This window comes from Mycteria americana, chromosome 4, assembly GCF_035582795.1.
Source record: "Mycteria americana isolate JAX WOST 10 ecotype Jacksonville Zoo and Gardens chromosome 4, USCA_MyAme_1.0, whole genome shotgun sequence".
Classification (NCBI taxonomy): Eukaryota; Metazoa; Chordata; class Aves; order Ciconiiformes; family Ciconiidae; genus Mycteria; species Mycteria americana.
This window is the reverse complement of record NC_134368.1, coordinates 59,762,008-59,787,446: the sequence shown is the minus strand read 5'-3', so window position 1 is coordinate 59,787,446 and position 25,439 is coordinate 59,762,008. Positions and strand designations below refer to the sequence as shown.

Sequence of the window (25,439 nt, the reverse complement as noted above, 5' to 3'; positions counted from 1 at the left end):
CTGTACACACAGATTTTTTCAAAGCGCATTTGCAAATTAAGCAGGAAGGATTGAAGCAATCTGGTCAAGCTGGAACTCCGGTCCTTATTAAAATGACACCATTCTTCATGGCACGATATGCTGGTTAGAACATCTGACTGAAAGCTGAACTGGTGCTTTGTCTCTAGAAGCTTTGCTGAAAGAACAGCGTATAAAAATACTGATTTTTAGAGCCCAGGTAATGAAAAAATTACTACAAGTGAAGAATTCTCACAGGAAGTCTGGGGAGAAAAAAGTTACACAGTTAATTCATTGTATATGATGAATTCATAAAGTGGTATGTCCTGTGCATTAGAGGTCAATTTCTTCGAAAGAGAATGCACAGTTTCTGTCAGGCAGAAGCACCGGTTTATATTATTTTAGCTATTACAAATCTAATGGATATGTCTCTATTTCTTTCTCGGGCCTTCTGATGTCTATTCTTCAATTTTCTCATCTCTGACCTTCAACCTTTGACCTCACCTGCCTGATCAGATGGTGTTCCCTAAAATCAATCATGGGTTTCTCTCTGCTGATCAGCAGCTCATTAAACGCCGCCTCATTAAGGTAGTGCTTCATCTCACTGGAGTCTGGTTCTTCTTTACATTCAGTTTACTCTTTGCTGGACCTTGTTGTCAGATGCCTTCTTATAGCAGGTTGTTCATGTGAAAATGTTTTGGAATGAAGCGATTGTTAATGATATTAACAATTAAAAGTCTATGGGTAGCTTTGCTAAATGATCCACGTTTAAGGTGCAGTCAGCTTTTTTCAGTGGTTTGCAGTGGTGTGCTGGAAATTATAACCTGAGCACCATTTTTTGGTGTCTTTTTTTAAAGAGGAAGGTAATATGTTTTGGCAACTCTCTTGAAAATTGGCTTTTACAAATTAATAGGTATAAATCATGAAGGGAGTTAGCTAATTGTCACTATAAAACAGCTCCCCAAGACAGACGAAAAATTATGTACAACTTTGTGGAAAAGCAGTTATTTTCCATGCTCATTTTTTAAATCTATCCATGCATCGTTGATGGGCTTGGAAAATCACTGTGCAAACTGTATATTCTCACACGCAACTTTTCTTTTTTACCTCAGCTTAGTTATGATTATGCCAGTCGTGAAGCAAACAGCTGCTTATTGAAAACAGTTACTTGCTCTGGAAAACTGGATGAGTAAAATATTGCAAGGCTACCCCAAATTTTGGCTTATGTCCTGTGGTCGGACAAGCAGTTTAGAATTTGAGCCTTCTGCTCTGTGGCTGATTGCACTGGACAGATACAACCCCTGGTCTTCAAGGCAAAGTGCAGTCTCTGCCATAAGCAGTGAAGAAGCCACTGTCCAGCTCATGGCTGCTTCTTCCAGCCTGTCTTGCGCTCTTTCTGGGTAAATCAATGTCTCTTTGTGTGGGTGATGCCTCTAAAGCAAACTTCTGACAAAGTTTTTTGATGATTTAGGGGGACCAAGGACAAGCTGGACCCCCTGGGCCTCCAGGGCCACCAGGACCTAGAGGACCCCCAGGAGATACCGGCAAAGATGGTCCTCGCGGGATGCCTGGCATACCGGTGAGTTAGTCTGTTGCTGTCGTGGTGTCCAAATTCCTCTCGAGTGTGTGCTAGCTCAGTTTGCTCAGGTTCAAAGATGTTTTCTGAGGTAAGATTGGCAAGAAAGGCATGCGGAAGCTGAACCACAGGCAGATTTCATGGTGTACCTGAAGTCCCTCACACACAGAACAAGTCCATAGCAGGGCCAAGAGTAACACCGAGGTTCCTCGCCTCCCACCCCTGACAGTTTCCCTGCACATTCTAAGGTTTCTCAGTTGCTCACTGACGTTTAATAGCTGCGTGCGGAGGGTCTGCCCCACTCCACAATTAGCAAATGTTTCTACTCAGACTTCGAGATAAAGCTCAATTTGAGATGTCGTAGCGTGGCTGGGCTTGACTTCTTGCTTCTTAATGATTTAGCCTCAAAAATCATGGAATTAAAGTAACAAAATGCTAAATGCTGCCCAGAGTACGATGAAGTTTGCAGTCAGATTCTGCCACCTTTGCACAAGTAGAACAGTACCATTTTCTTTGGCTCGTCCCCTGTATTTCATTAGAACAACCAGCAGAATCCAGTATATTGCTTATTGTTTGTTTTAGGCACAGGATCAGACCCACCGCCTTTGGCACTTCATGACCTGATGATTAAATACTTTTTAAGCAGATGCATAAACACAGGACTTTTTTTTTTTTTTTTTTTTTTTTTTTTTAGCAAAATATGAGTATGGTTTTAGTTTTATATTTTGCAGCCTCCTTAATTTTCATTCTTTTGAAAGAAGTACCACTCTTTTCATCATGAATGCCACTGTGTTATCAGTGTGGAAACGGAATCACAGAGAGGAAGGAGACGAGACAACTGAAATGCCACAAGTGCGGATGCACAAACCCCCCCACACCCATGATAAGTAAAGATCACAGCCGAGAGGACACATAGGGAACTAGCAAGGTGAGGACCAGCACTGGAAACAGAAACAGTTTTTTTGAAGAAAAAGCACAGCTCATTATGTGGAGCCAGGACAGGAAGGCATAAAATTTCCATGCAGAGCCTTTTTAAGTAAAACCAAGAGAGAAAATATCTATACTTCTGTTCTGGCCCTATTCAGGTTGCCTCATCTGAAATTGTATTAACTGTACAAATATAATATAACATGACGATAACAGTAAGGCTCTGCTGAAATGTCCTGTGAAAATCCAGCAAGGCTTGGCAATTAAGGCCTGCAGTACTCTAGGGTTGCTTTTGTTGTTGTTGCTTTTTGCAGTTTTGGGGGTTTTTTACCACCATTGCCCTTATAAGTTCTAGCTCAAGTTTATGAAAGGACAAAAGTCTGTTGCTTCCATTGCGAAGCTTTACTTTGACACCTACTCATTTCTTGTTAGTCCTGCAGCGCATCAGGCTTTGGGCCTCCTCTGGGCCTCTCGTGTTCTTTTAATGTGGTAAAATTGACTGCAGTCAGCAGAGTTGCTTCTGGTTTGATGTAGTGAGGGTGAGACTGAAACCAGAACCCATTTCTGACTGCAGTGATACCATTTTTATAATTCATGTACAAAAGGCTAGGAGAATCAGCCGCTGTTGCTGATTACAACGTGACTGTGTGTTGCTTGGGGTTTTGTGCTTCTTAGCAAAGGGAACATTACTGTTTCTTATAACAGGAAAGTAATGCATTTCATGCAATGAGGTCATTCCATTTTATAATAGTTCTGTAGTGGTTTTGACTTTAGATGGCAAGAGAGAGTTTCTTTTTATAGTTTTTTAAGCTGTGGCTATCTTAAGCCCTATAGCATTATGGAAAATCAGTCTGTAATACTGCTTTAGAGTCAGATACAAACAAGCACTCAGATAGAAACCATCCAGATTGCTGACTGTTGTTACCATCCTGCTCCGTGCTACTGTCCTGTACCCTCAGGTTAGTGTTGCTGATTCTCAAAAGGCTTGTTCCTCCATGGCTGTGTGATATACAGTCAAGCAGGAGAGCTGTAAAGGGAAAACTTAGCCGAGAGGTAGTGACAGCTTTGTATTTTTAAAAGGCTTGCATGGACCTTTGAGCTAAAGAGATGAACAACAAAAGAATAGCCACACTGTGTTATGAGTAGGGACATTGCAGCATCACAGAGCTATAGGAGGAAGTCCTTACAGTGGCCAACCACCATTAGAAGGCAGTCATTTTCTCTTTTGCAGTGCTAGGCAAAGCAGGGGCTTCGCTTCCAGCCTGTCCTTCTCAAGCAAGGAGCTTTACAATCACCAGAGCTATAAGATGATGTTTTGGCCCTTGCTTTGCCCCATGCCCATACACTTGCTGTGTGTCCTGAGAAAGTCAGGCAGCCAGGGTAGCAAGGCCCAGGGAGCAACTCCAGCAGCCACCATTACTTCTCTTCCACAGTGTAGCAGGGTTGAGGAGCAGCCTGTGTGCCCACATGTCTCCATTTGTGTCATCACCACCTTGCATCCCAGAAGCGTGCATCCTGTTACAGATACTTAAAGCTTCTAGAGATGAGAATGTGTTGGTTTCTTGGGCAGGAAATCTTTAGAGCTGAGGAGGTAGAAATCTTAGGGGGATGCTGTTGGGCCTATTGCCAGCAGAGACAGCACTAAGGAAGAGTAGGGGTGTAAGAAAGGGTTGTGCAGCCTTCTGCTAAGCCTTTCTTTGGAAGTCAACAGAAGAACCTGTTGGAACCAGAACATACTTGCCTTCCTACAGAGCGATACCTAGAATAGGTGCCTTCCCTTTGCATTGTGCAGACACCAGCACAAACACTTCAAAACTTTAACACCTCCAAAAAGAAGTAAAAGAACGAGGTTTTTCGCTGATAATAAGACAATAGATAATACAAATTTTTGAAATTATTTCACCATTATTTCCTGATGTTTATGGGGATATGTTGATGCTCACTTCAGGCTGTGTGATTGCTGTATATGTAAGTTAAGAAGGCTTCAGTGAGCTGAGAAGTCCAACAAGTCTGGGTAATTAGCTGTCAGAAACCTGTGCCTGCGTGGTTTCTCTCTCCTGGGTATCTCGGTGTGTTTGCAGATGCTACATGTTTGCTTCTGAATGCAATGTGCACATACCCAGAGAAGCAGTTCTGATTCTTTTTGTTTGCCAAGAACAATATCAGAATAGTTCTCATCAGTTTTTTGACAGGTTTTCTTTTATGACAAAGCTGCTGAAGAAGATCCTGAAGCTGTGCTGATGCAACAGCACATGGACTGCCCTATGCTCTGTTGGGTTTACAAGGGAGTGATCTATAAACCAGATCACTGAAATTATAGGAACTCTGTTTTTTGGATGGGTATTTTTAGCCCATATTGTACGACTGATATGTTTTACTGTCTCTACAGACAGTTGTATGTGTTCATATGGGAAGAAAGGGGAGAAGATAGATTCTGACTTTATGTAGAGCTCTGCCCACAGAAAGAGAATACATTGGAAAAATGATGAGTTACCGTTTTGAAAGCCAATCCAGGTATTTAACAGCTGAGTAATTATTGCATGGCTTCAGAATACCAGTATTCATGGGTTTATGGAACATGATAATTTGCAACGGTAAGTTATGCCTGCTGATTGAGGTGATGACACAGAGCAGTAATTTTGGAATATGTAAACAGTGGGATTCAGCACATATGTGAAAATAACCTTTCCCTGTGTCCTTTAGCACCACTGGCTGGAATGGAATATTATGTTTGGAACCAAGGGGCAGAGTCAGGACACCAATACTTAACTGTTGCCTCGAAAACTATACCATTACATGATTGTGAAATAGTACTTTGCCTCTCAAAATGTCTGAGATTTGACCTACTATTTTAAAAAGCAAAAAATAATATATTTAATTTGCAGTCAGCTGCCATACCTGTTTAAGAATGGAATTTTTAAGATACTTTATTATTACGTAGAAAACTGAATTCAAGACATGTTACTGAAATTATTCACTCCTTTTTCGTTTATTTCAAGGGTGAGCCAGGAAAACCAGGAGAACAAGGATTGACAGTAAGTACTCTTCTCTTCCAGTTTGCTAAGAAACTGCAACAGATACATGACACATACACTTTTTAAAACGTGAAATACCAAAAAGCTTTATAGCTGTATATTTCCTAACAGTCCTATGTCGCAGACTAGTTGAAGCTTCATTTGTGAAGAAAACATGAGAAAGACAACGTCCTCTTTTTGCATACAGTCACCTGTCATACAAGGCCAACTTCTTTAAAGCTTGCAGAAGTAGAGGGAAATAAAACAGCTAGGGGCACAGCAAAGCAAAAAAGAGCCAAGCCAGGTGTTCCCAGTTCCTAGCCCCTACTTATCACTGTCCCTGAAGTTGAGCTGTTTCCACCTTGAGACCATTGAGCAGCACAAGAACCATCTACTTGTTTTAAGGGCCAAAATCCCAGCTGTCTCTGTGGCAATAGCTCTGGCCCTTTGCCTGATGGAACAGTGAAGACACAGCACAGCACACTGAAACTCTCAGAATATTCTCCTCCCCTGAGGTTTTGGTTTTTTCCTCTGTGTGTGTGTGAGAATGTAACAGCCAAATGAATGCATTTTTTACAAATATTCAGATAGGGGAGTAGATGTTTCTGTTGCATCAGGAACTAATTAACCCTATTCATTTAGAAGCAAATTGAAGCTCCACTGGTTGTAAATCAGCTTCAGCCACAGGGTAAGGCATCAGAAGTTTCTGCCTGTCACATATTCCCAGAACTGTGAAACATGCAGTGTTTTTTTTCCCTTAAGATCTCCCTAAATACTCATGGTCATTCTTATTTTTATGAGAGATGACAGAATTGTAGCCCATGGCATGTGGTTTTGATTCCTGAATGCTTCTGAGGAGGAAGATTTTAGGCTCAGCAATCAGTGCAGATATGATTGCTATCTGTTTGAATTTATAAAGTTTTAAACAGGTGTGATGATATTTTACCTTGACAAATTGCAAAACATTTTGAATTGACAAAATCCAATATCTTTTAGAAGAAAAAACTAAGATTCTGAGACTTGGCAATACCTCTGGTGATCAGGCAAAGTCCTGTACTTTTTCATTTGGAGATAATGGTTTAACAAAACCAAAATCAAAGCCTCCCAAAGGTACCACCTAGTGTTTTAGCATGCTTCCAGGCTCTTCTTTGTTCTGTCCTTTTGGTTTCTGAGGGCCTGTTAATAATAGGTGCGATAGCTGGGAAGGGAGGGGGTTTTGTTTGTTTTGTTTTATTTGGAATATTCTCCTATTTGACCTTTGGACAAAACTCACTCAGATTCTGCAACAGTGTCTTCCTTCTATTCAAGACCAGATCTTCAGCGTCACAGAATCCCTGAAGGCTTTTAAAGCAAAACATAGTCCGTCACCTTTTAGTCTCCATGTTCAGAAGATTCCCACTGCTCTAAAGTAACCATCTGTGTGTAAGAACTAAAGACCTGCTACTGATCTGTTTCTCTAAATGCAGGTGTGTTTAAATAGGGAGAAAAGGTGTTTTAAAAATCAAATCAGCAAGCTTGTGTTAGAGAAAGATCCCAGATTACATGAATTTCCAGCTCCAAATGTCTGCTCTAAAAGTCAGTCTGACAGCTTAAATGTTAGGTTGTGTAGAGATCAAGTAAAGAGCATCAGAATATCAGAGAGGTAATTAATTTCTTTTTATTCTTCTTGGTGCTTCTGACATACTCTTTATGCCAGTACAGATTTCCAGACTCTCCTCCCTGTGGAAAGTGCTACAATTATTCAGATGCTGTCTAGCTGCTTCTGACATCTTCCATCATGCATTTCTGCACTCAGATATCTATTTCCATATTGGAAATTGAGACATTACTGCAGAAATGGCTGATTTCCCAACAAGTATGCTGTAAAATTGTTTTGCCAGAGAAAATAGGTAGGCCTTTGCCTACCTGCAATTTTTTTTTTGCATTATCCACATATTATCTTTTCAAAGTAAATGAAAATGGACATCTCTGCCCAGAAGAGCTCCTAGGTTAATTCTGCAGGAATTCTTTTGTAAGGACTTGCCTTGTTTCACACCAAGAGTCTGAAGTCTGAGTTGGCTTCCTGTTTTTTCTTCCTGAAGAAATTGAAACTGTGAAGTTGATGGGTCCCACAAAGTACTACCAGTCCTGGTCTCCCAGAGGTCCACTTGTTGGGGATATACTGTGGTTTCCTACTTGCCCACATATCCAAGGCCCTTTCCAGTAAGAAGCAAGTACTGTGGCATGTACTCTGGTTCTTCGTCCAGGATGGAGGCAAGATACAGCCAAGGAGAGCACCAGATGCTGTGAAACAATCCCTACAGTTTGGATGTACTTGCTGAATGTTGTGGAAGCTGAAGGCTATTTGTAGCCTATAGGATCACACTTTCAGCAGCTTTCAATCCCATGGTGCTGTTCAAGTGAAGAAGAGCTGCAAGCCTGTCCTCTAGATTATAATAACGGGGATAGAAGCTTTTCTCTTTCAAAAGCATTTTAACACTTGTATTCAGTAACATCCCTTGGTATTTCTAGATGAATGTACAGGTTATTGATAGAGGTGGTAAACTCAGTTTTAACCTGTGAACCAACAATGGCTCAGCTTGAAATTACCTAGTTTTCTATTTTTTCTTCTTACAAGAAGTGGAATAAATTTCTTGAAGGGCACAAGGTAGTAGATAATCAGGTAACAGTGTTTTCCAGCTTGTGTCTCAGAACATACCACAAGCCTATTATACACGTTGAGTAACTTGTGACCTACTCAAGCAATGTGTGGCTTGAATCACAAAAAGTTGAAATAATTTTAATGCATTTGGAGTTCTGGGAATGTTCATGTCCTCCTTTCAGTGAAATAGGAAATCCAGTGGCTCTAGTGAAGACATGGCAATTGACTCCAACCGAGAATCTGCTGCCATGTTCTCCTCCATTTTTAATGATGTTCTGTGTCAACAAAGAAAAAGAAAATCATGTTTCAGATTATGTTGTGAGAGAGGGCAGTAACAACCTTTCTCCCAGTCAGGCATGGGAGGTTTGCTTGGACCATATAGAGAGAATGACAATGTTTGAGTTCTCCGGCATGAGTTCTGCTTTGGCACAAGAGAGCTCAACCTATCTTAGGTGCACAAGGGAAATTTGTCTTGAAGATGGGGAATGGCTACTCTTTTTCCCCATTTCCAATGTAAGTATGTGTGGGTTGGGGCAGGGTGGTGAGAGGAGAGGTTTAGGAAAGTTAGTTGTTGCTTATGTGGGTGTCTCATGCCCTGTTGAAAATCTTTCCAGATTATCAGTGCCAGTGTGCTTCTATTGCTCTTCTGTCCTTGCGTTTGAGATGTTGGGGAGAGCTGTTTGCAAGGTTTTTTTGGCTCTATATGTTGCTGTGTCAGGAAGACTCTGTTTTCTCTTTGAGCCAAGAGAGTTCAATTCCTTTTTAGATGAGATGGAGGCTTAGGTTTAAGTTAGAAAGGTGTGACTGTATGCATCTTAAATGTTAGAATGGAATGTAAGAATGACTAGTTAGTTGCAATTTGTGTCGAGTTTCCATGGCACTTGAAAGCTCTGCAGAACTGCTTTCTACAGGAGTTGAAGATATCATTCCTCTGTGCAGAAGGGATTAAGAGAATTCAGAAGGAGGCCAAGCAGTGGGGTGACCAAAGGGATTAAGTTTTGAAATGTTATGTGGAACTAGCAAAATGTATGCTATGCAAGAGGGAAGGCCCATAGTTTCCTTAGCTTTTCAACTTTTTCAGTCAAAGTTGTGTCCTGCCTCTCATAATTCATCCTTCTTCCCATGCCATTTGTCTGCTCTTCCTGGTGATAAGGACTCTTAAATACCATACAAGAGTTTTTCTGTTTTATCTTCTCATTTTCTGAATGAATCATAAATGAATTTGTGATTCTTTTCTACCCAGGAGCTAGGATTTCTGGTTGCAGAGTATTCTTGCGAACTTAAAGTGAGTCAGTTATGGGAAATCTCAAAGGCTGACACTGATGGATCAACATTTTCAGATTCATAAACTGCAAAAGAATAGAAGGTGTGCATGGGGTGTTTCTGTTTCTAATTTCCACGTGGGAGAGTTTTTGGTGCTTTTATGTTTAAAGTACTTAAACTAGTGCATAGTAATAAAAATTTGGAAGATCAAAATTTGCAATGTTTTCAGCTCCTTGGACAGGAATTAAATTTAAACATGTTCAGTGTATGAATCAACCACTTCTTGTCACTGAAAAAAACCCGTATATTATTTTATCCCCCAAAACTGGCTTTAAAGACAGATAAGTAATTTTACAGATGTTCTGTTCTGCATGAACAGAACAGTCCAGAATAACCAGAGAATTCAGGTAAAGGTGTCTCTTTGCAAAAGAAATCTATACTATAATGAGTAACCCAAATGCAAAATCCCTCTGCTTTAAGATATATTGTTTTCCAAACTAGTAGTTTTGTGCTTATGCAGTCTTGCTGGGCATCTGTTCAAGAAAATAATGTTACTGCTTTTACTAGTTATTCAGAGTTAGGAGGATGTTCTTCCAATGGATATTGCCATTTCTGTGAAAGACAGTGGAAAAGTGTAACCTTGCAGTTAAGTCTGCAGACTGTCACATCTTTAAAATTAATTAATATTAATTTTTCATCTTAGGTTAAAATGAACAAAGTGAATTCACAGGGACCAGGCAGAACTGACTGGGAAGTGCTGCTGGATTCAATTCAGCCTTTCAGGCCAATGGCCAAGGCCAGATCCTCAGCTGGTGTGAATCTTCATAGCTCCTCCGGGAAACTACTAATTGTGATTTTGTTTTCAATGGCCAGAGTTCTGCAGCAGCCTTCTTTGGTTCATTCTGGTAGCATGTTCATAGTAAATTTTATAAGGTGTTGTTCTTAAGCTGTTTAGCTGTAAAAGTTTACTAAGAACTAGCAGATGAAATGGAAATTCTCAGCCTGTGCCCCTCACAGCAACTATTCTTTTTTTCCCCCAATACAATTGCATTGGCCTTAACTTGCAGGAAATCTCAGAAAAAATAGTCTTTGACATTTTGTAACCTCTGTACTTCAGTAACAGCTGCCACAGCTGTGACTAAGAGAATGATGATAAGAAGCTCTGCCTGAGCATGCATTAATAGTTATTGCTGCTCTTTTCATCAGTTAAGTTAGATAGCATGGGCAGGGGACACTGCTTCATCAGAAGTTTTATGAGGTTTCCCATCATAGTTAATCTGCTTTCTTAGCTGGTTGTTCTTTTATCTAGGTGATTCATCAATACTAAAGCATTGCACATTTCAATACTAGTACTCTAGAAATTGCAATCTTTATGAAACACTCCTCAACCATACAGGAACACGTTTTCAGAATTACATCATGTACCCGTTACATACAAGAAAATGGGATCAGTGGGTAGAACACAGGCTCCACTGAAATGCAGATGAATACTTTGTATGAAATCTGTGCTTTGCTCTTCATGTACCTCTGCTAGTTCAGGTTTCCTTCTTAAGTTCTTTATGCCATTAGACTGGTAAGAAATTGATTTGTGGGAGTCAGGAAGTGATCGTGCCCCTGTACTCAGCACTGGTGAGGCTACACCTTGAATACTGTGTTCAGTTTTGGGCTTCAGTACAAGAGAGACATTGAGGTGCTGGAGCGTGTCCAGAGAAGGGCAACGAAGCTGGTGAAGGGTCTAGAGCACAAGTCCTATGAGGAGCGGCTGAGGGAACTGGGGTTGTTTAGCCTGGAGAAAAGGAGGCTCAGGGGAGACCTTATTGCTCTCTACAACTGCCTGAAAGGAGGTTGTAGAGAGGTGGGGGTCGGTCTCTTCTCCCAGGTAACAAGTGATAGGACAAGAGGAAATGGCCTCAAATTGTGTCAGGGGAGGTTTAGATTGGATATTAGGAAAAATTTCTTCTCCAAAAGGGTTGTCAAACAGTGTAACAGGCTGCCCAGGGAAGTGGTTGAGTCACCGTCCCTGGAGGTATTTAACAGACGTGTAGATGTGGTACTTAGGGACATGGTATAGTGGTGGACTTGGCAGTGCTAGGTTTACGGTTGGACTTGATGATCTTAAGGGTCTTTTCCAACCTCAATGAATCTATGATTTTATTCTAAGAGTTTAATGATTCTTATAGGCACCAAAGGGGAAATATCTGTTCTCAGGGACAGTCTTGGAACTTCTTTTGTCCCATAGAAATATAGACACAGTACCTCCTAGAGGCCTTCTAGTTACAAAGAGCTTTTAGTTTACATAGGAAGTATGGAAGTTTAAAAAAAACAGGACTTTTTTTTTTTTTTTTTGGCAAAGCTTTGAAATAAGGGAGTTTTTGTATGACAGTGTATTGCACCATTGTGACATATTTTGCTGTTTAACTTTTTCAGTATACAAAAACATTCTTTTTTTCATTATATTTTTGTTAGGCATTTTCATTTGGTGTTTGTGCTCACTCTCCATGAACTCTGATACCTTGTAAAGCCAACCATTACTGCTGCCCCAGACCTGCAAATTGAAAATGCCCAAGCTTTCTATTTCATACATTTCTTTTAATGTTAAGCAACTGAATCATCAGAAGTTGAATACAAAAACATCTTGAGAGGCTCTTGCTAATGTATCACACCCTGAATTACTGTGCTTTGAAACTGCAACTTTAACCTTTACAGGGCAGAATTATTTCTTATTTTGCAGCTTGCTAAAGCATAAGGAACAGAATAAGCTTAAAAGGAAAATATAATTGTAACATTAGAAGGGAGGTCTAGGAAGAATTCGGAACTCAGAACATTTGTTCTAATACATTTAGGTCAGTCTTTTCAGTTTTGTTTTGTTTTTTTTTTTTTTTTAATTTATTCTAGATAGTTATTTGTCAAGGCCCAACTGAAGTGTCCAACCTCATTTGATCATTTCTATGATGCCAAGGTTTGATGTGATACAAGCTCTGGAGGCCTGTTGATTTCAGAAAACAGTGATTGAAGAGTGGCATTCATAGTGGAAATATTTTACCTTTTAAAAAGACATTTGCATAGAAGACATCTATAAAAATTTGTTTATCCTTGGTTACCCAGTTTTCCAAGTGCTTAAGTAACTATCAAATAATTCTCCATCTCCAGAGAAACACAGATAGTAGCTGAATTTCTTTGGAGCAACACACCTTCTTTTTCCATCCTCCTATTGAGGAGCTATTTGAATGAGAACCTAATTCAGTGAAGCTCTATAATAGCTTGTCATAGCTACCTAGCTAGTTTACTCAATTGCACATGATGGCGAAGGGTTCTTCTGAATTGTTCATGATATCTGAAACAGTGAGAACTATTTTTAATTTTTATTATATTTAGTTATCTTCCTATTCTGGGCAACTCTCACAACAAAAATTTTCAGCCCTTTCAGTTGAAGTTTCTCAGTGAATGTGTGTCAATTTAAAGAAAAGTAGTGTAATTTTCAAAAATGCTAAACAGTCACTTCATCCAAACAGTTTTCATGAACTTTCATTGGAATTTTTGAAGCCTAGATGCTCTTTATAAAATGAGCTTTTTAACATTAGTCACCAATGGTTTAGGAGCTGATCCTGAGCATCCTTACATGGAAACTCTGGCAGCTTCCAATGATACAGGCAAAAGACAAATAGTTATTATCAACATCATCTGCATAGACTATTATAGAGTGATTTGTTGATCAATTATATATATATATATATATATATATGCAGGAGTTGAAAGAATTCTATAGCTCTTGTCTTAAAGGCTTGTGTTTAACCTCCTTCATAGTCCCAGGGATGATAGTGACAGAGGCTGAGTGACAATACGTTACCTGTGGGAGTAGATCAAGCCTCCAACTAGTTGAAGACTACTGCATGTTTCGTACATGCCTGGTCACTGCAGAGCAGAGGCTTTGGGCTCGAGGGGAATGAGGTGGGGAGCAGGGGTTGCAGCTGGCTGCCCTGGGCTGCCTGGACCCAGTGGCAGAAGAGCTATCCAAAGTGAAGTTTAGCCAAGTCTGCATTTGCAAAGCATGCCTTTGGTTGTACTGGAGCAACCAGAAGGGCCAGTATACCACTGCAGTTGTTATGGAACACAGGACAGTTGAAGAAAAAGAAAGAAAAAACAAAACAATCTAAGGAGTTGGTTGGAAACCTTCACATATTTCTTGCCTCTCCTGTCTCAAGATCTACATAGAGATTTTGATTGCTGGTCTTACTGTCTGTTCATCAAGTGGGCAACACAGCATTCTTCCCAGTTCAATAGAATAACCAGAGAAAAAAAAATCCACATGGTCATATTGATTTTCCTGTATAGATTCTTCCAGAAGCTATCAATTATACCTCTGGAAATGAACTTAAGTCTTGGGTTTTTTTTATTTTATCCCTTCATGTTCCTCTCTTTCTCCCAGATTGTATTTACTTGCTTATTTCTATCTCTCCAGTGTGATTCTGTGCCTTGCTCAGAGAACATAGGTAATAGAAAATAGGCACTTTACAGCAATTCTGGAGTGGTTTACTTTTTTTTGAAGCTGTTTTCTGTTAGTAATTTAATTTCAGGTTTTCTATTTAAGTGGCTGCTGGCAGGCTTATGTGGGGGAGGCATGGGAGCTGTCAATGGATGAGTTGCTAAGTTTCCAGTGGCTTTGAGCTTCTTTCCCAATGCTAGGGAGCAGTGCTTTAAAGAAAAATTGTTCCTATTCATCTATATTTTACAGTCTGAACATTCAAAGGATATTTGTTATTGTGTAAATTGTGAAACGTATCACTTTAGGTAAGCTTTTAATTGCAATTGGTTTTCTGAGCATAATGCTGAAGTAGTTGTATTGTTGAGGACTCTCCTTGTCATCAAGTGGCATGGTAGCTCAATGGGCATGAGACACCAGGCTGAGTAAAGGCTGAGTACCAGAAATTGAAAACTGCTAATTGTATAAAATATTTATTGATAAGTATCTGCTGCTTCTTTTCTCGAGGTGATTCATTTTAAAGGCACAATAAGAGCAAGACTATGCTACTATGTAAATATTTTCTTATTCAATAAGTCCTCTGGAGGAGCTGGAATGATGGCAGCAGTGAGGGGGAAATTCAGGGGAAAGATCTTTTCCTGGAGACATCTGGAATGCCTTGAATTATATCCATCCCACAGGCTGACAGCTGCAAGCACCAGGCACAAAGTGCTCAACAGAGCAACACATTTAACAGTTTACTTTGGGGGACAGTATTAAGTGAATGATCATTTTACCTTCAAATAGTTAACTTTGTATTGAGGGCTCCCAAATGGTACTTTGATGTAGCTGAATGTCTTGAGAAGGTTTTATTAGCTTCTTAAGCAGTTAGAAACTGAAGAGGCTATATCCATTCCTTGGACATAAAAGTAACAGGTACGAGCTATGAAGGTAGTCTTCAGTTATTCTGTATTCAGTCTGGCCTACTGATGGAGGGATTTTTCTTAAGACCTGGAATACGCCCAAAATGCAACTGGTTAATATGGGAAAGATCAACAGATAACTGATGCCCAGGACGTAGACATCTGGAGCCTATTTTGGTAACGGTGATGTAGGAAAGCTCTAGTTTGAGCATTAATTTCTTGGAGTTTTTAAGATGTTAGCCAAATTTGCATCTTTCTCACAGAAGGGGAGGCACTGGAAGAAACTTACTCCCTTCTCTGGAAGAAAGGGAAAAAAACTCTTTGTGGAGTATGTTGTTATAACCATGGTTCTTTACCCAGCAGGCCACACTCACCTACCAACATCCTCTTGATTTGTTTTATCTGTTTTTTTTCCCATCTTTAATTTTCTTGGAGACTGTTTGCAAGCAATGCTTAAGAAATAAGCTGTTCTTCAATTACCACGTTTAGCATTACTGGTGTCCTCAGCCTCTAGCAAATCTTAGGGTTAGAATTCGGGTACTTAATGAAAAGAAAACCTGATTTAAACAGCAGGTTTTTTTGAAACTCAGTGGGCTGGGGGGACTTTTCTGCAGTCTGAAAAAGGAGATGAACACTCTACTCACTGCTCCGATCATCACGTGCTGAGTGCTTGGGTACTTGCGCTTCCTTTTGAAGACAAGGGAGTAAACTTGTCACCCTGCACCTCACAGGTGGCTTTCCATTAATGAAATCTGTCCCTACAGTCAAAAGGAGATGCTTACAAGACCCTAGTTCTGCTGAGATGATCAGGCAGAAGTTTCAAGAAGCAACACTATCTATTCCAACCTTTTGCAAGGTATGATGCCCAAACTTAGATGTATGAATCCATATTTAAAACTGCAAGGTTTTCATCCACATCAGTGGATTCAGGACCAGAATTACCACCAGTGGAGCTTTTCCATGTTAGCAGTGTAAAGTTGTATCAGAGCAATATTGCAACAAGCCCTGCATCTACCAACAGGGGAGGATTCTGCCTAACTTGACACTACCTTAAAAATGAAATTGACCCCACATTTCAAAGCAGCAATCCTTTTGTTCAAGATGAATTTCTGAATAATTGCAGTTCTGATATCAATCAATTCTTCTTTTATTCTTTCACACATCAGAAGGATTTGGATTCTCCAGTTTTGGCTTTTTGTTTTGCACCCTTATGGACTCAGAATTCACCTTGCTTGATATAGCACCAGCACACATAATAGGAACATGGGGAAAAGAGTGCGTAAGAACTGCGGTGGACGTGGTCTGGCTCTTACCAAAACAGACTGCCAAAATGTCAAAGACATGGTTGGCTGATCTATTTCCCCGCTGCCTCCCCTCTCCACTGTGGCAATAAACCACCTGGGTACTTCAGAGATGCCAGATGAGAAATGGGTCCTATTAATATCAATGAGACTTTGACTCCTGTATGACATTAAGCAGTTAAGCTTTCCTGAATTGAGATATCTCTTCCTGCCTTTTCAGGTCATGGGGACAAAATGGTGATTCTTTACTTCCCAAGAGCATTCTTAATGATTTCTGAAGTTAATTCTTAATTATTTTTCTCTTAACTTGCAAATGATGGCACAGATCATGTGTTGGGTAAAACACAGTCATGTATGCTGACACCTAGAAGGTGAGGAGACTTTGAGGCTTATGCTTCTCTCTATCTTAAAAATACTTGTTTGCATAAACCTTGTTTTTATGCTGCCGAGCAGATATATTACTGTGTACACACAACTGGCTATGAGCTGATGTCAGAAAGAGAAAAACCACAGTCGTCTTAATGCTGACAGATTTGTCAGTATTAGAAGAAACAGATGGGTTGGAAGAGAAAGGATTAGAAGGGGGGAAAATTTGAGTCTTCCAGTTAGTAGTTAGATCAGTTCCAAAAGAAGAATAGAAAAGATCCATTGTGCATTTTGAGCATAAAGTTTTACTTTTCCTTGATGTATAAAACATCAGCTGGTTTCAGTCCAGTATCGGAATGCTTACACAATAAGACAGTTTTAATTGGTCATTTCAGTTTAAATTGGCTAGAGTTATGATGTTAATTGAATTGTTTTCCCTTTGCAGGGACCTCAGGGGCCTCCGGGACAAAAGGTATAGTATAAACAACGATACTGTGAAAGTGATTATTCCTCCTGGTGCCAAATTGCGAGCAGAAAAGGTGAATGGAATCAGCTACTGTACAGCGCATTGAATCAGTTAGTTTAGGCTCTGAATTTTGTTTTTGCAAAATGCAGCCATATAATGTGAGACATCAGATTTCTCATTTCCCCTATCATAGGAAGTTCAAGCAATGCAGAGCAGACTGTTTTCAATCTGTCTGCTTAACTTTCAGGTGAAAAGGTCACTATAATTTTCTTATTCATGCACTGGTACGACTAGGAAACCAAAGTTAAAACGTGAAAGGTGGGGAGATAGAGTTTCTGATTAAATGCTTGTCCTTACTCAAGTAGATCAGTGCCATATGACTAAAAAATTGAGCAGCAGAAACAAAGGACATAGGTGTTGCTGATAAATGGTGCTTGGTTGGCAGTGTTCAGGTGGTCTGCCGGTGTCTTCCTGTTCCTGCGGTAACCTGAGACCTGACTTCCTGCGAATGCTTTCAGCATTATTTACACTCATTAAAGCTGACTGCCTCAGTTTGATGGAGTGAGCTTAGGATTTATGGAATTACACCATTAGAACAGTCCTAGATATATCAGCAATAACAGCTAGCAAGTGGCACTTTTCCAGCATCTCACCCACGCACCACCAAGGCAAGTCATTTTCTAGTTGATTTAAAAAGATTAAAAAGTTGTATGGAAGATATTTAATAAAACAGGCTTAATTTGTATAAAGAAGAAAAGAAAGAGGAAAGGAATAAGTAGTGTTAACATATGTGAGAAGGATGCCACCTCTGTTTTTTTTCTTCTGAGATAATCTTTAAGGGGAAGGTTTGCTTGCATCTGTTCAAACAGAACTTTTTGAACAAAAGAAAGAAAAACCTGCTGATATGTAAAAATGTAATCCCAAAGCATATAAATTGGTGGAATTTTGTCAGCTGAGAGGACTACCTTTCATGTTTGGCAACGCAGGAATGCGACATTGTAAAGCTGTACTGATGCCTAAGTTGCCATTATAAAATTATACCCTAAGACTTGGGGAGGAGGGTATTTTGCATGTACAGCATCAGCAAAAGCCATGTGCTGATGAGCTTTTGCATATCTGATAAACTTTTACTTGGCATGGTAGAATCAGCTTTATTTACACTTTCTACGATCCTATGTCATAAGAAAAATCAGCAGCTATAGAAGACTGTTATGAATAGGATAGTTTATTGAGGCTGATGGTTTAATGCCCTCCTGAGCTTTGTCTTCCAGTTTTCTGGAAAAATTATACAAAGATGTGAAAATGTTCACTAGGGCCCCTTTGAAGTGGCTAGCAGTCGTGACCATGCATCCAGCAAAAAGAGGCAACAGGAATGCCAGAGGGGAGAGCATTCTGGGTCATGGACATACGCTGGGATGCCAGTGAATTATTTCTTACTGATTTGCAGCTCTGCTATGAGCTGGAGCCTCCTGGGCATTCAAATGTTGGAGGTTTTTGAGGCCCTCATGGGTTGCTTCCTTGTCTTGTTTCACAGGATTTCTCAACTCTATTCATTGACAAACATATGCATCCATTTTGGATGTATTCCCTTTGGGTGTTGGTGTCCTTTGACTAAACCATTTCTAGTGAAACCTCTAACCAATATGAATAGAGGGGGAAATGTCATGCACTGATTCTTGGGACGCAGAGAAAGCAAGGCATGAAGGGATCCACAGGGCGCTTTTTGGTTTTAAGGGTCCTGGGAAACTGCACATTTCACTGTTGACAAAGCCTCTGCCTTTCCCAGTCCCCTGGCCCCTTTTTAGGGTGCTGGCCTTTCAAATAGCGATCACGTTTTTGTATCCTGTTAAAGCGTTTATAAATGAAAAATAAAAATAATGCTTTCAGTTTCCTTGCTGAGCAACACCATTATTATATAAAAAGAGGAGAACACTGTGTAACCCATGCCATTTTCCTGCTTTCCTCATACCTCAGGTTTTCACTGAACATCGGTACCAACAGTCCTGCAAGTTCCTTCAAAAAAATTGTCCATCATACAGAAACTTACAGTGTGAGAGCTTTGTAAAAAGATCCATCCAGTGTCACAAGTCAATACTAATATTTTGCTCTTCTCCTTTGTCTGCTCCTTGTGTTTGGCCTGTGTTGGCTTTTAAATTTTGGTTGCAGTAATACTGATACAATTTAAAAGGGTATCTGTAATTTGCACTGTCAGGCTGAATTGTTGCAGATTATCTCTTAAAAGCCGTAAAATAGATTGGCACTACCAGTTATTGAGCTTGAAGCATCCCTCAATGGTTTTGTTCAGGTGCTGTGTTCGATTGTGTAGGATCTCTCTCAAAATTTATCGAGAGCATTAAATGGAATTGTATTTTAATTCTTACATTTCTTGTGAAGCATCCACAACATTACAAAGTGACCATCAGCTTGAAGCTTGTTTCTGGAAGAGGCCATACAGTGGGACAGTCGTTAAAATGTACAACATGGGAACATGTCTAGTCAGTATAAAATGTCAACTTAAAAGAGAGCTCAGCTTGGATAAAAATTAGTTTTTGAAAAATTTATCGCAGTTACAATAAGCAAGCATTCACCATCATTCCTAAGTACTGTTTTAAGAGATGAAAGGTTTCATGACCTGTTTAATTTGCTAAACGCCGGCATCTGTTTCCCACCAGGGTTCTGTCGGAGTGCCTGGTGTTCCAGGGAGAGACGGACAAGTGGTGAGTTCACTGACTTTGTCAGCACTGCCATTATTTATGTAGTTGATTAAAGCTACTTAGGGCTTGTTCACATGAGCAATATGCAACCTTACATCCAGAGCTGTGGTTTCAAATTGGCTTCATGGAAAAGACTGTACGATCTGGTTTGTGCTCTGAAGTAATTTTTTCTAGTTTTACTTGAACAGGCAGCAAATGTAATTAATTAAGCTGAAAGCCTGATATTCAGATTTGATGATGACTGATAGGTTCCAGAGAGAAATGCATATTAGTGGCGTGTAACTTTAGACAGTGTATTTACAAACTAAGTTTTTCTGCAGATTTTTTTTTACTTTTTGTTAACTCAGTCCCATGATACATACACTTTTGTTGATATCGGGTATTTATACAGTGCCAATACATTGTTAATACAACCTATAAATAGGGCATAAAAAGAGACTGGAGACACAGGTGGAGAATAATGTGAAACTGAAGTTGGGGACGAAAATGCAGAGAAATAAATCAAATAGAAATATTCTTGAACACAACTGGGAGGAAATGCTAACTCAGGCAAGTCAGTGTCATCTTGCAGTGCCATCATCAAGTTAACTCATACTTCAGCATGGCCCTCCATAAGGGGAGGTCACAGTAAAGCAGCAGGGCTGTTTCACAGCATTGCTAAGGTTTGTTGGCAAATCTGGGTGGTGAAGTTTAAATAATATCCCTCTCTGACTGTAAACAGTATTATCCATCTGTTGTTCACACAAATGCTAACATTCCTAATGAACTTCAAAAGCACTCGCAGGGAATAGCAAAAGTAAAATGTATGATATAGGTTGTTCATCGTGTTTAAGCAGCAATAGATGGTAGTGTATAAGGATCATATTATACAATCCCTTCTTCTGCTTCTCTCCCCAAACACCTTAGGGATAAAAGCGCTAAGTGTTTCAAATAATTTAATTTTAATTCCTCTTTCCTAACAAAAAGGATGTATTGTTTCTAATAGCATAATATACAGTATTAGACCTGTGTTTTGACAGTGGTTGTAAGAAATGATTTAATAATCAGTTATCTCACTTTAATGATATTGATAATGTTAGGAACCTATTTTTAAAATATTCAGAATATTGTGACTACTGTGGAACAAAAAAAGAACAAATATTTAGAATTAGCTATATATAGCACACAAGAAATTATAAGAAAATATTATTAAACAAATTTGCATTAAGACCTGAGATTTTTTCCTTCATATTTTATAGCTGCATTCAATTGCAACATGAATGGTAGACAGTACTTGCCAACACAGATGCTGTTGCTGTACGTAATTCAAGTAAATTTTGTGATCAAAGTGTGAGTGAAAAGCCGGTGAAGACACACTTTGTAGCATGACTTTCTTTGGATGTGCAGGAGGATGTAAGAAGACTGGACAGGGTCAAGTTGCAAACCACGTTGCATGGAATAGAACTGATGATTCACATTTTATCCAAGAGCTTTACTTTTAATAGCATCATCACACAAACTCTAGCCAGAAATCTTCACTCAGATGAGCACAAAAAATGGATGTACATGAAATAAATCAAATGTGTCAAATGTGCAAAACTTATCTGATTATTAGAGTGTCATTTTGGGAGATGTGGAATTTTTTTTAAGCTGTATTGGCAAGATTGTTGTATGTCTATTTTTAGGACACCACATAGAATTACCTGCCATCATGTTTCATGGGGAAGAAAAGAAATATGCAATTGTCTTTGGTCAAGGGAAAATGCAAACACATCTTTAAATGCTGTTTATCAACTTTAAAATGTGCTTTAAAAACAGATCCTAACATTTTCAATTTATGGTTTTATGTTTATTTGATTTATTTCAATATTTACAGCATCTAAAACTTTGAAGGCATTCGTAAATTATTACCACTTTAATAAAGATGTCAGCATACTTTTATGTACTTTTATGTAGCTGGACTATTTTACTTTTGACCTTTAAGAAAAAAGGACCTTTAATTACTAAACTAAAAAAAAATCTACATACCAAGACAAAACCATACAGATAAAAATAAAATGTGGTCACATTCTTTTGTTTGTTTTCACAATTGTTGGTTGATATTGACTAGCAAGCACTTCCTTATGTGCAGAAAATGTATTATTTTCATATAATACTAAGCAGATGAAAGTTGAATGTTGATATCTCTTTTAATAAGTAGATAACAAATTCTGCTAGCTTGGAAATAGTGGTGGAAATAAGTTAAACTGAAGCAGTATTTATCTAAAGTTAGAAAGTATAGTGCAGCCTAGGACTCCCATGCTAATATTTTGCTACTAAAAGGTCCATTCTTCCAATTTCTATGAAAAAAACAGATTCTCAGTACAGTGTGACACAGAATATATTGTTGAATGAAGACCAGAGTAGTAATTTTAAGAGTTGGGCTGTACTGTGAGCTGGCTGCTGGCACTCCTGGCTTTACTCATAGAGATTGATGTTGATTTGCAGAATAGTTGAACTCAACTTGAATATGTGATGCAAGTCATCCCCTTTTGAGAAGTTACCTAGTTAAAAGGCTTTACAAAAGCCCTACTGTCTTGGTAGCCTATTAATCAGTGAGCTCGCTCTGTCAAACAGCAGCATGTACAGTGCACTAAGTTCCAAGTTAATATTTTTTCTTAGTTTAAAAGGCAGTGAGTGTTAAGCACATGCTTAAAATTAAGTGTGTGTGGGAATGCTTTCCTCATCTGGACAACGAAATATCTTTCAGCCGATGAATGTCAGCAATGAATTAGCTTTGCTTTCTCTTAAACAGTTGAATAATACAGAGTTAGGTCATCTCCATCTTATATGTGTCTCTGTAACTTTCCTTTTCCTTTCCCTTCACCTCTTCTTTAATTGAAATAGTGGATTATGGGAGACGATTGACAAGTCTGAGCAATAGGTCTGGGAATGACATCATAAATTCTGAGTGCACTTAGAACAATTTTCTAATCCCTTAACATATGAACCACTTCTTTTAGACAATCTCTAGATATTAGAGTAAGTGTAATTTTACACAACCCACATGTTTTTGCAAGGCTGTTAACTAGTAGATTTTTCTTGTATTAAGATTAGTAGCAAAATTATTGCCATAAAAACTTCACACATTTTTTTCTTTTAGACCAAATCCAATGAAACATTACAGGTAGCCTTGCAAGGGCATTTACATTCTTTGTTCCTACATTTGGGAAACTATAGCCATGCTCCACTTACCTTGTTGAGAACAGTAACTGGAAAGGAGCTGCCTAATAATACCTGTAGAGAGTGTTGGCCCTGGGATGGACAGAAACCTTCTGAGATAGCAAGGAGAGTCTTTCTGAGTGCTCCCTTTCCTTTGCAGACTGTTGTGCAAGCCACCTCTAGCAGGTTGCTTCTTAGCAAGATGCTATGGGAGATAACCTTCCCTTTCTCGATCCCTGGCAAGAGGTCCTCAGGCACTTGAATAGTATGAAAAAGGATTATACCTGCATGGAGATAAGAGGTTGCAGTGATCTAGGGATATCAAATCCCTACATTAATCATGTTGAAATGGCCACAAAGGGGTTCTTGGAAAGATCAACTGCGAGTATAAAATACATATTCTGGTATTTGTTAAGTGATACTGATTTGATAAGGACTCCCAGTGACTGCAGCAACAACACAGGGAGAAAAGGGGAGGTTCCTTAAGTAAAGATTGCATTTGGCCTGAAGGAACCCAGTTTCTGGAGTCTGTGCAACTAACTCTCTTTGTTTTAAATAGGAGCTTGTCTGGAGTGCATAAACCCCTCACTCTGTACTTCCATGGAATGATTTTTCTTATGTAGTACTTGGTATTTTGGGGTTTTTTTAAGGGTGTATTGAGAACAGAATGTGTGGTCAGGATAGATCCCTTAATTTCAAATTGTTTCAGTAGTTTGACAATAGCAATTTGATAAACCTCAGAAGAATTTCCCTTCTTATCAGTAGACTTAGAGTCTGGGTGTGCACATTTCTTACTGCTTTCTTCATGCTTCTTATTACTCTAATTTACATGTGTTTCCCCTTCAGGACGTACTGTACTATGTAGGGGACACATTTTGAAAGTAGTATTATCACATTACTTTAGAGAAATTAGGAAGGGTATGCGTGTACTAACATTTTTTTTGAATAAAGAAGTATAAAGGAAGGAAACATCATTAAATGTAGTTCACAAATTCTCAGACAGGTTTGCAGGCCAGCTGAGTCTTGTTGAAGAGTCTTTCCACTTAATTTCAGCTGGTGAGTGGGCCAGGAGAGATTTCCAGTCCTTAAACAAACAATTTTAAGTTACTTTTGAGGGGAGTGAAAAGCAAGTTGAAAGGACGTAATTCAACCCTGGTTTGAAATGGAAATCACAGTAACATGTCTGAGAAACCACTTTTTTCCCTTCTGTCCTCGTTTATGTATTTTAGAGTAAAATTAGACTGGATAGGATTTGGGGGCCTCTTGTATTTCCTTATCCTTAAAATTGATTACATTCTAGTGACTGAAAAATATAGCAATACTGACAGCCTTTCTTCTCAGGGCGAGGTGGATATCAACCAGCTGGTGTAGACAGAGTTATGTATGTCCCCAAAACCAAAACCAAAACCTGTTTCAGAACAGCAGCCTCCAGGCTGTTTTTCTGTTACAAACAAGAAAAGCTGGGGCCTCCAGCCACGTTATTTTTAGCTGATTAATTCTGGATATGAAGGTATATGCCTCCAGGGCACAGAGCACTCCAGTAAGGAGAAGCATGCTTTCAACTGCCTTGAGTCCTTTGATATGGACTCTAGTGGGTGATACATTTTCAGACCTGTTCTGAAGTAGGTTTTATGAGTTCGTATTGACAGATTTTTCTCATATTAGCAGCAGAGCCCAAGCAGTGCTCTACACATTTGAGTGCTCATCAAATTCAGATTCACTTCAGTGTAAGCATTAAGACTGCCCCTACCACGAGAGTATCTGAGGAAATTACTATACCTATTTATTGGGCAGGGTGCTGAAGGATGTTCTTTGCCCAAATACAGGAAAGACAGAGACAGTCCATCAACGTTAATACAGTTATACAGTTAATATAGGCTCGAGAGTGCCAGGTCTTGAACCAAGGTGTTCTGGTGTGCTGACCAAAGGACCATCCTTCTGGTTATTCTTTGAATTTTCTGAAACTCCTGAATTGAATGCCTGGGTTGGGTGTATTCTTGGCATGTTAGCATTTTGTTTGCTCTGGTAATTGATATTAATTGGAAGAAAAATCCAAACATTTCTGAGTCTCAGAGCATTTTGTTGAAGCCAGTTCTGGAAATTATTAGAAGGTTTTGAATAGCTAATGGTGATCTTCTACATAACTTGTTCAGTCATGCCTTGACATTGCAGTTTGCTGATGGAACAGTCTTCTTTCTAATTCATTGCGGTAGTGACAGTAACTTAAGTTTGTTGGAGTGCTGGTACTTTTGAGGAACGAAAGTGCCTGTCCTCCCATCAGGGCATTTGGGGTTAACATGTGGAACTTAATTGGTGTTATGGCAGCTCCCCATGCACAGGTTAGCTCCTGTAACATGTTAAAGATTTTCACGTTATCGACAGCAAACACAACATTGCAATGTATCTGTTTGAAAATGCACCGTCATTATTCCACTGATGGGGACCCTGCAATTTCTCTATAGTTTATAAACAGCAAAAAACTCCCACTGTGTCTGCAGCATTCTTCTGTATAAGTGGTCATCAAATAAATTACTGGAACGTTTACACTCCTGCTGAGTTAAGCTGCTTGATTTTGGGTAAGTGAAGGAACAATAGTACGTTTGCTGGAAATT

General features: G+C 39.3%; 1 protein-coding gene across 1 annotated transcript in view; it reads left to right on the top strand.

The window, feature by feature from the left end:
• Window positions 1-25,439, top strand: part of COL25A1 (collagen type XXV alpha 1 chain) — a 330,679-nt gene that overhangs the window by 237,027 nt on the left and 68,213 nt on the right. Inside the window, exons 9-12 of the mRNA XM_075500712.1 lie at window positions 1,469-1,576; window positions 5,500-5,535; window positions 16,913-16,939; window positions 19,606-19,650. Coding sequence (XP_075356827.1) covers window positions 1,469-1,576; window positions 5,500-5,535; window positions 16,913-16,939; window positions 19,606-19,650 — 216 coding nt within the window. The remainder of the gene's footprint in view (window positions 1-1,468; window positions 1,577-5,499; window positions 5,536-16,912; window positions 16,940-19,605; window positions 19,651-25,439) is intronic.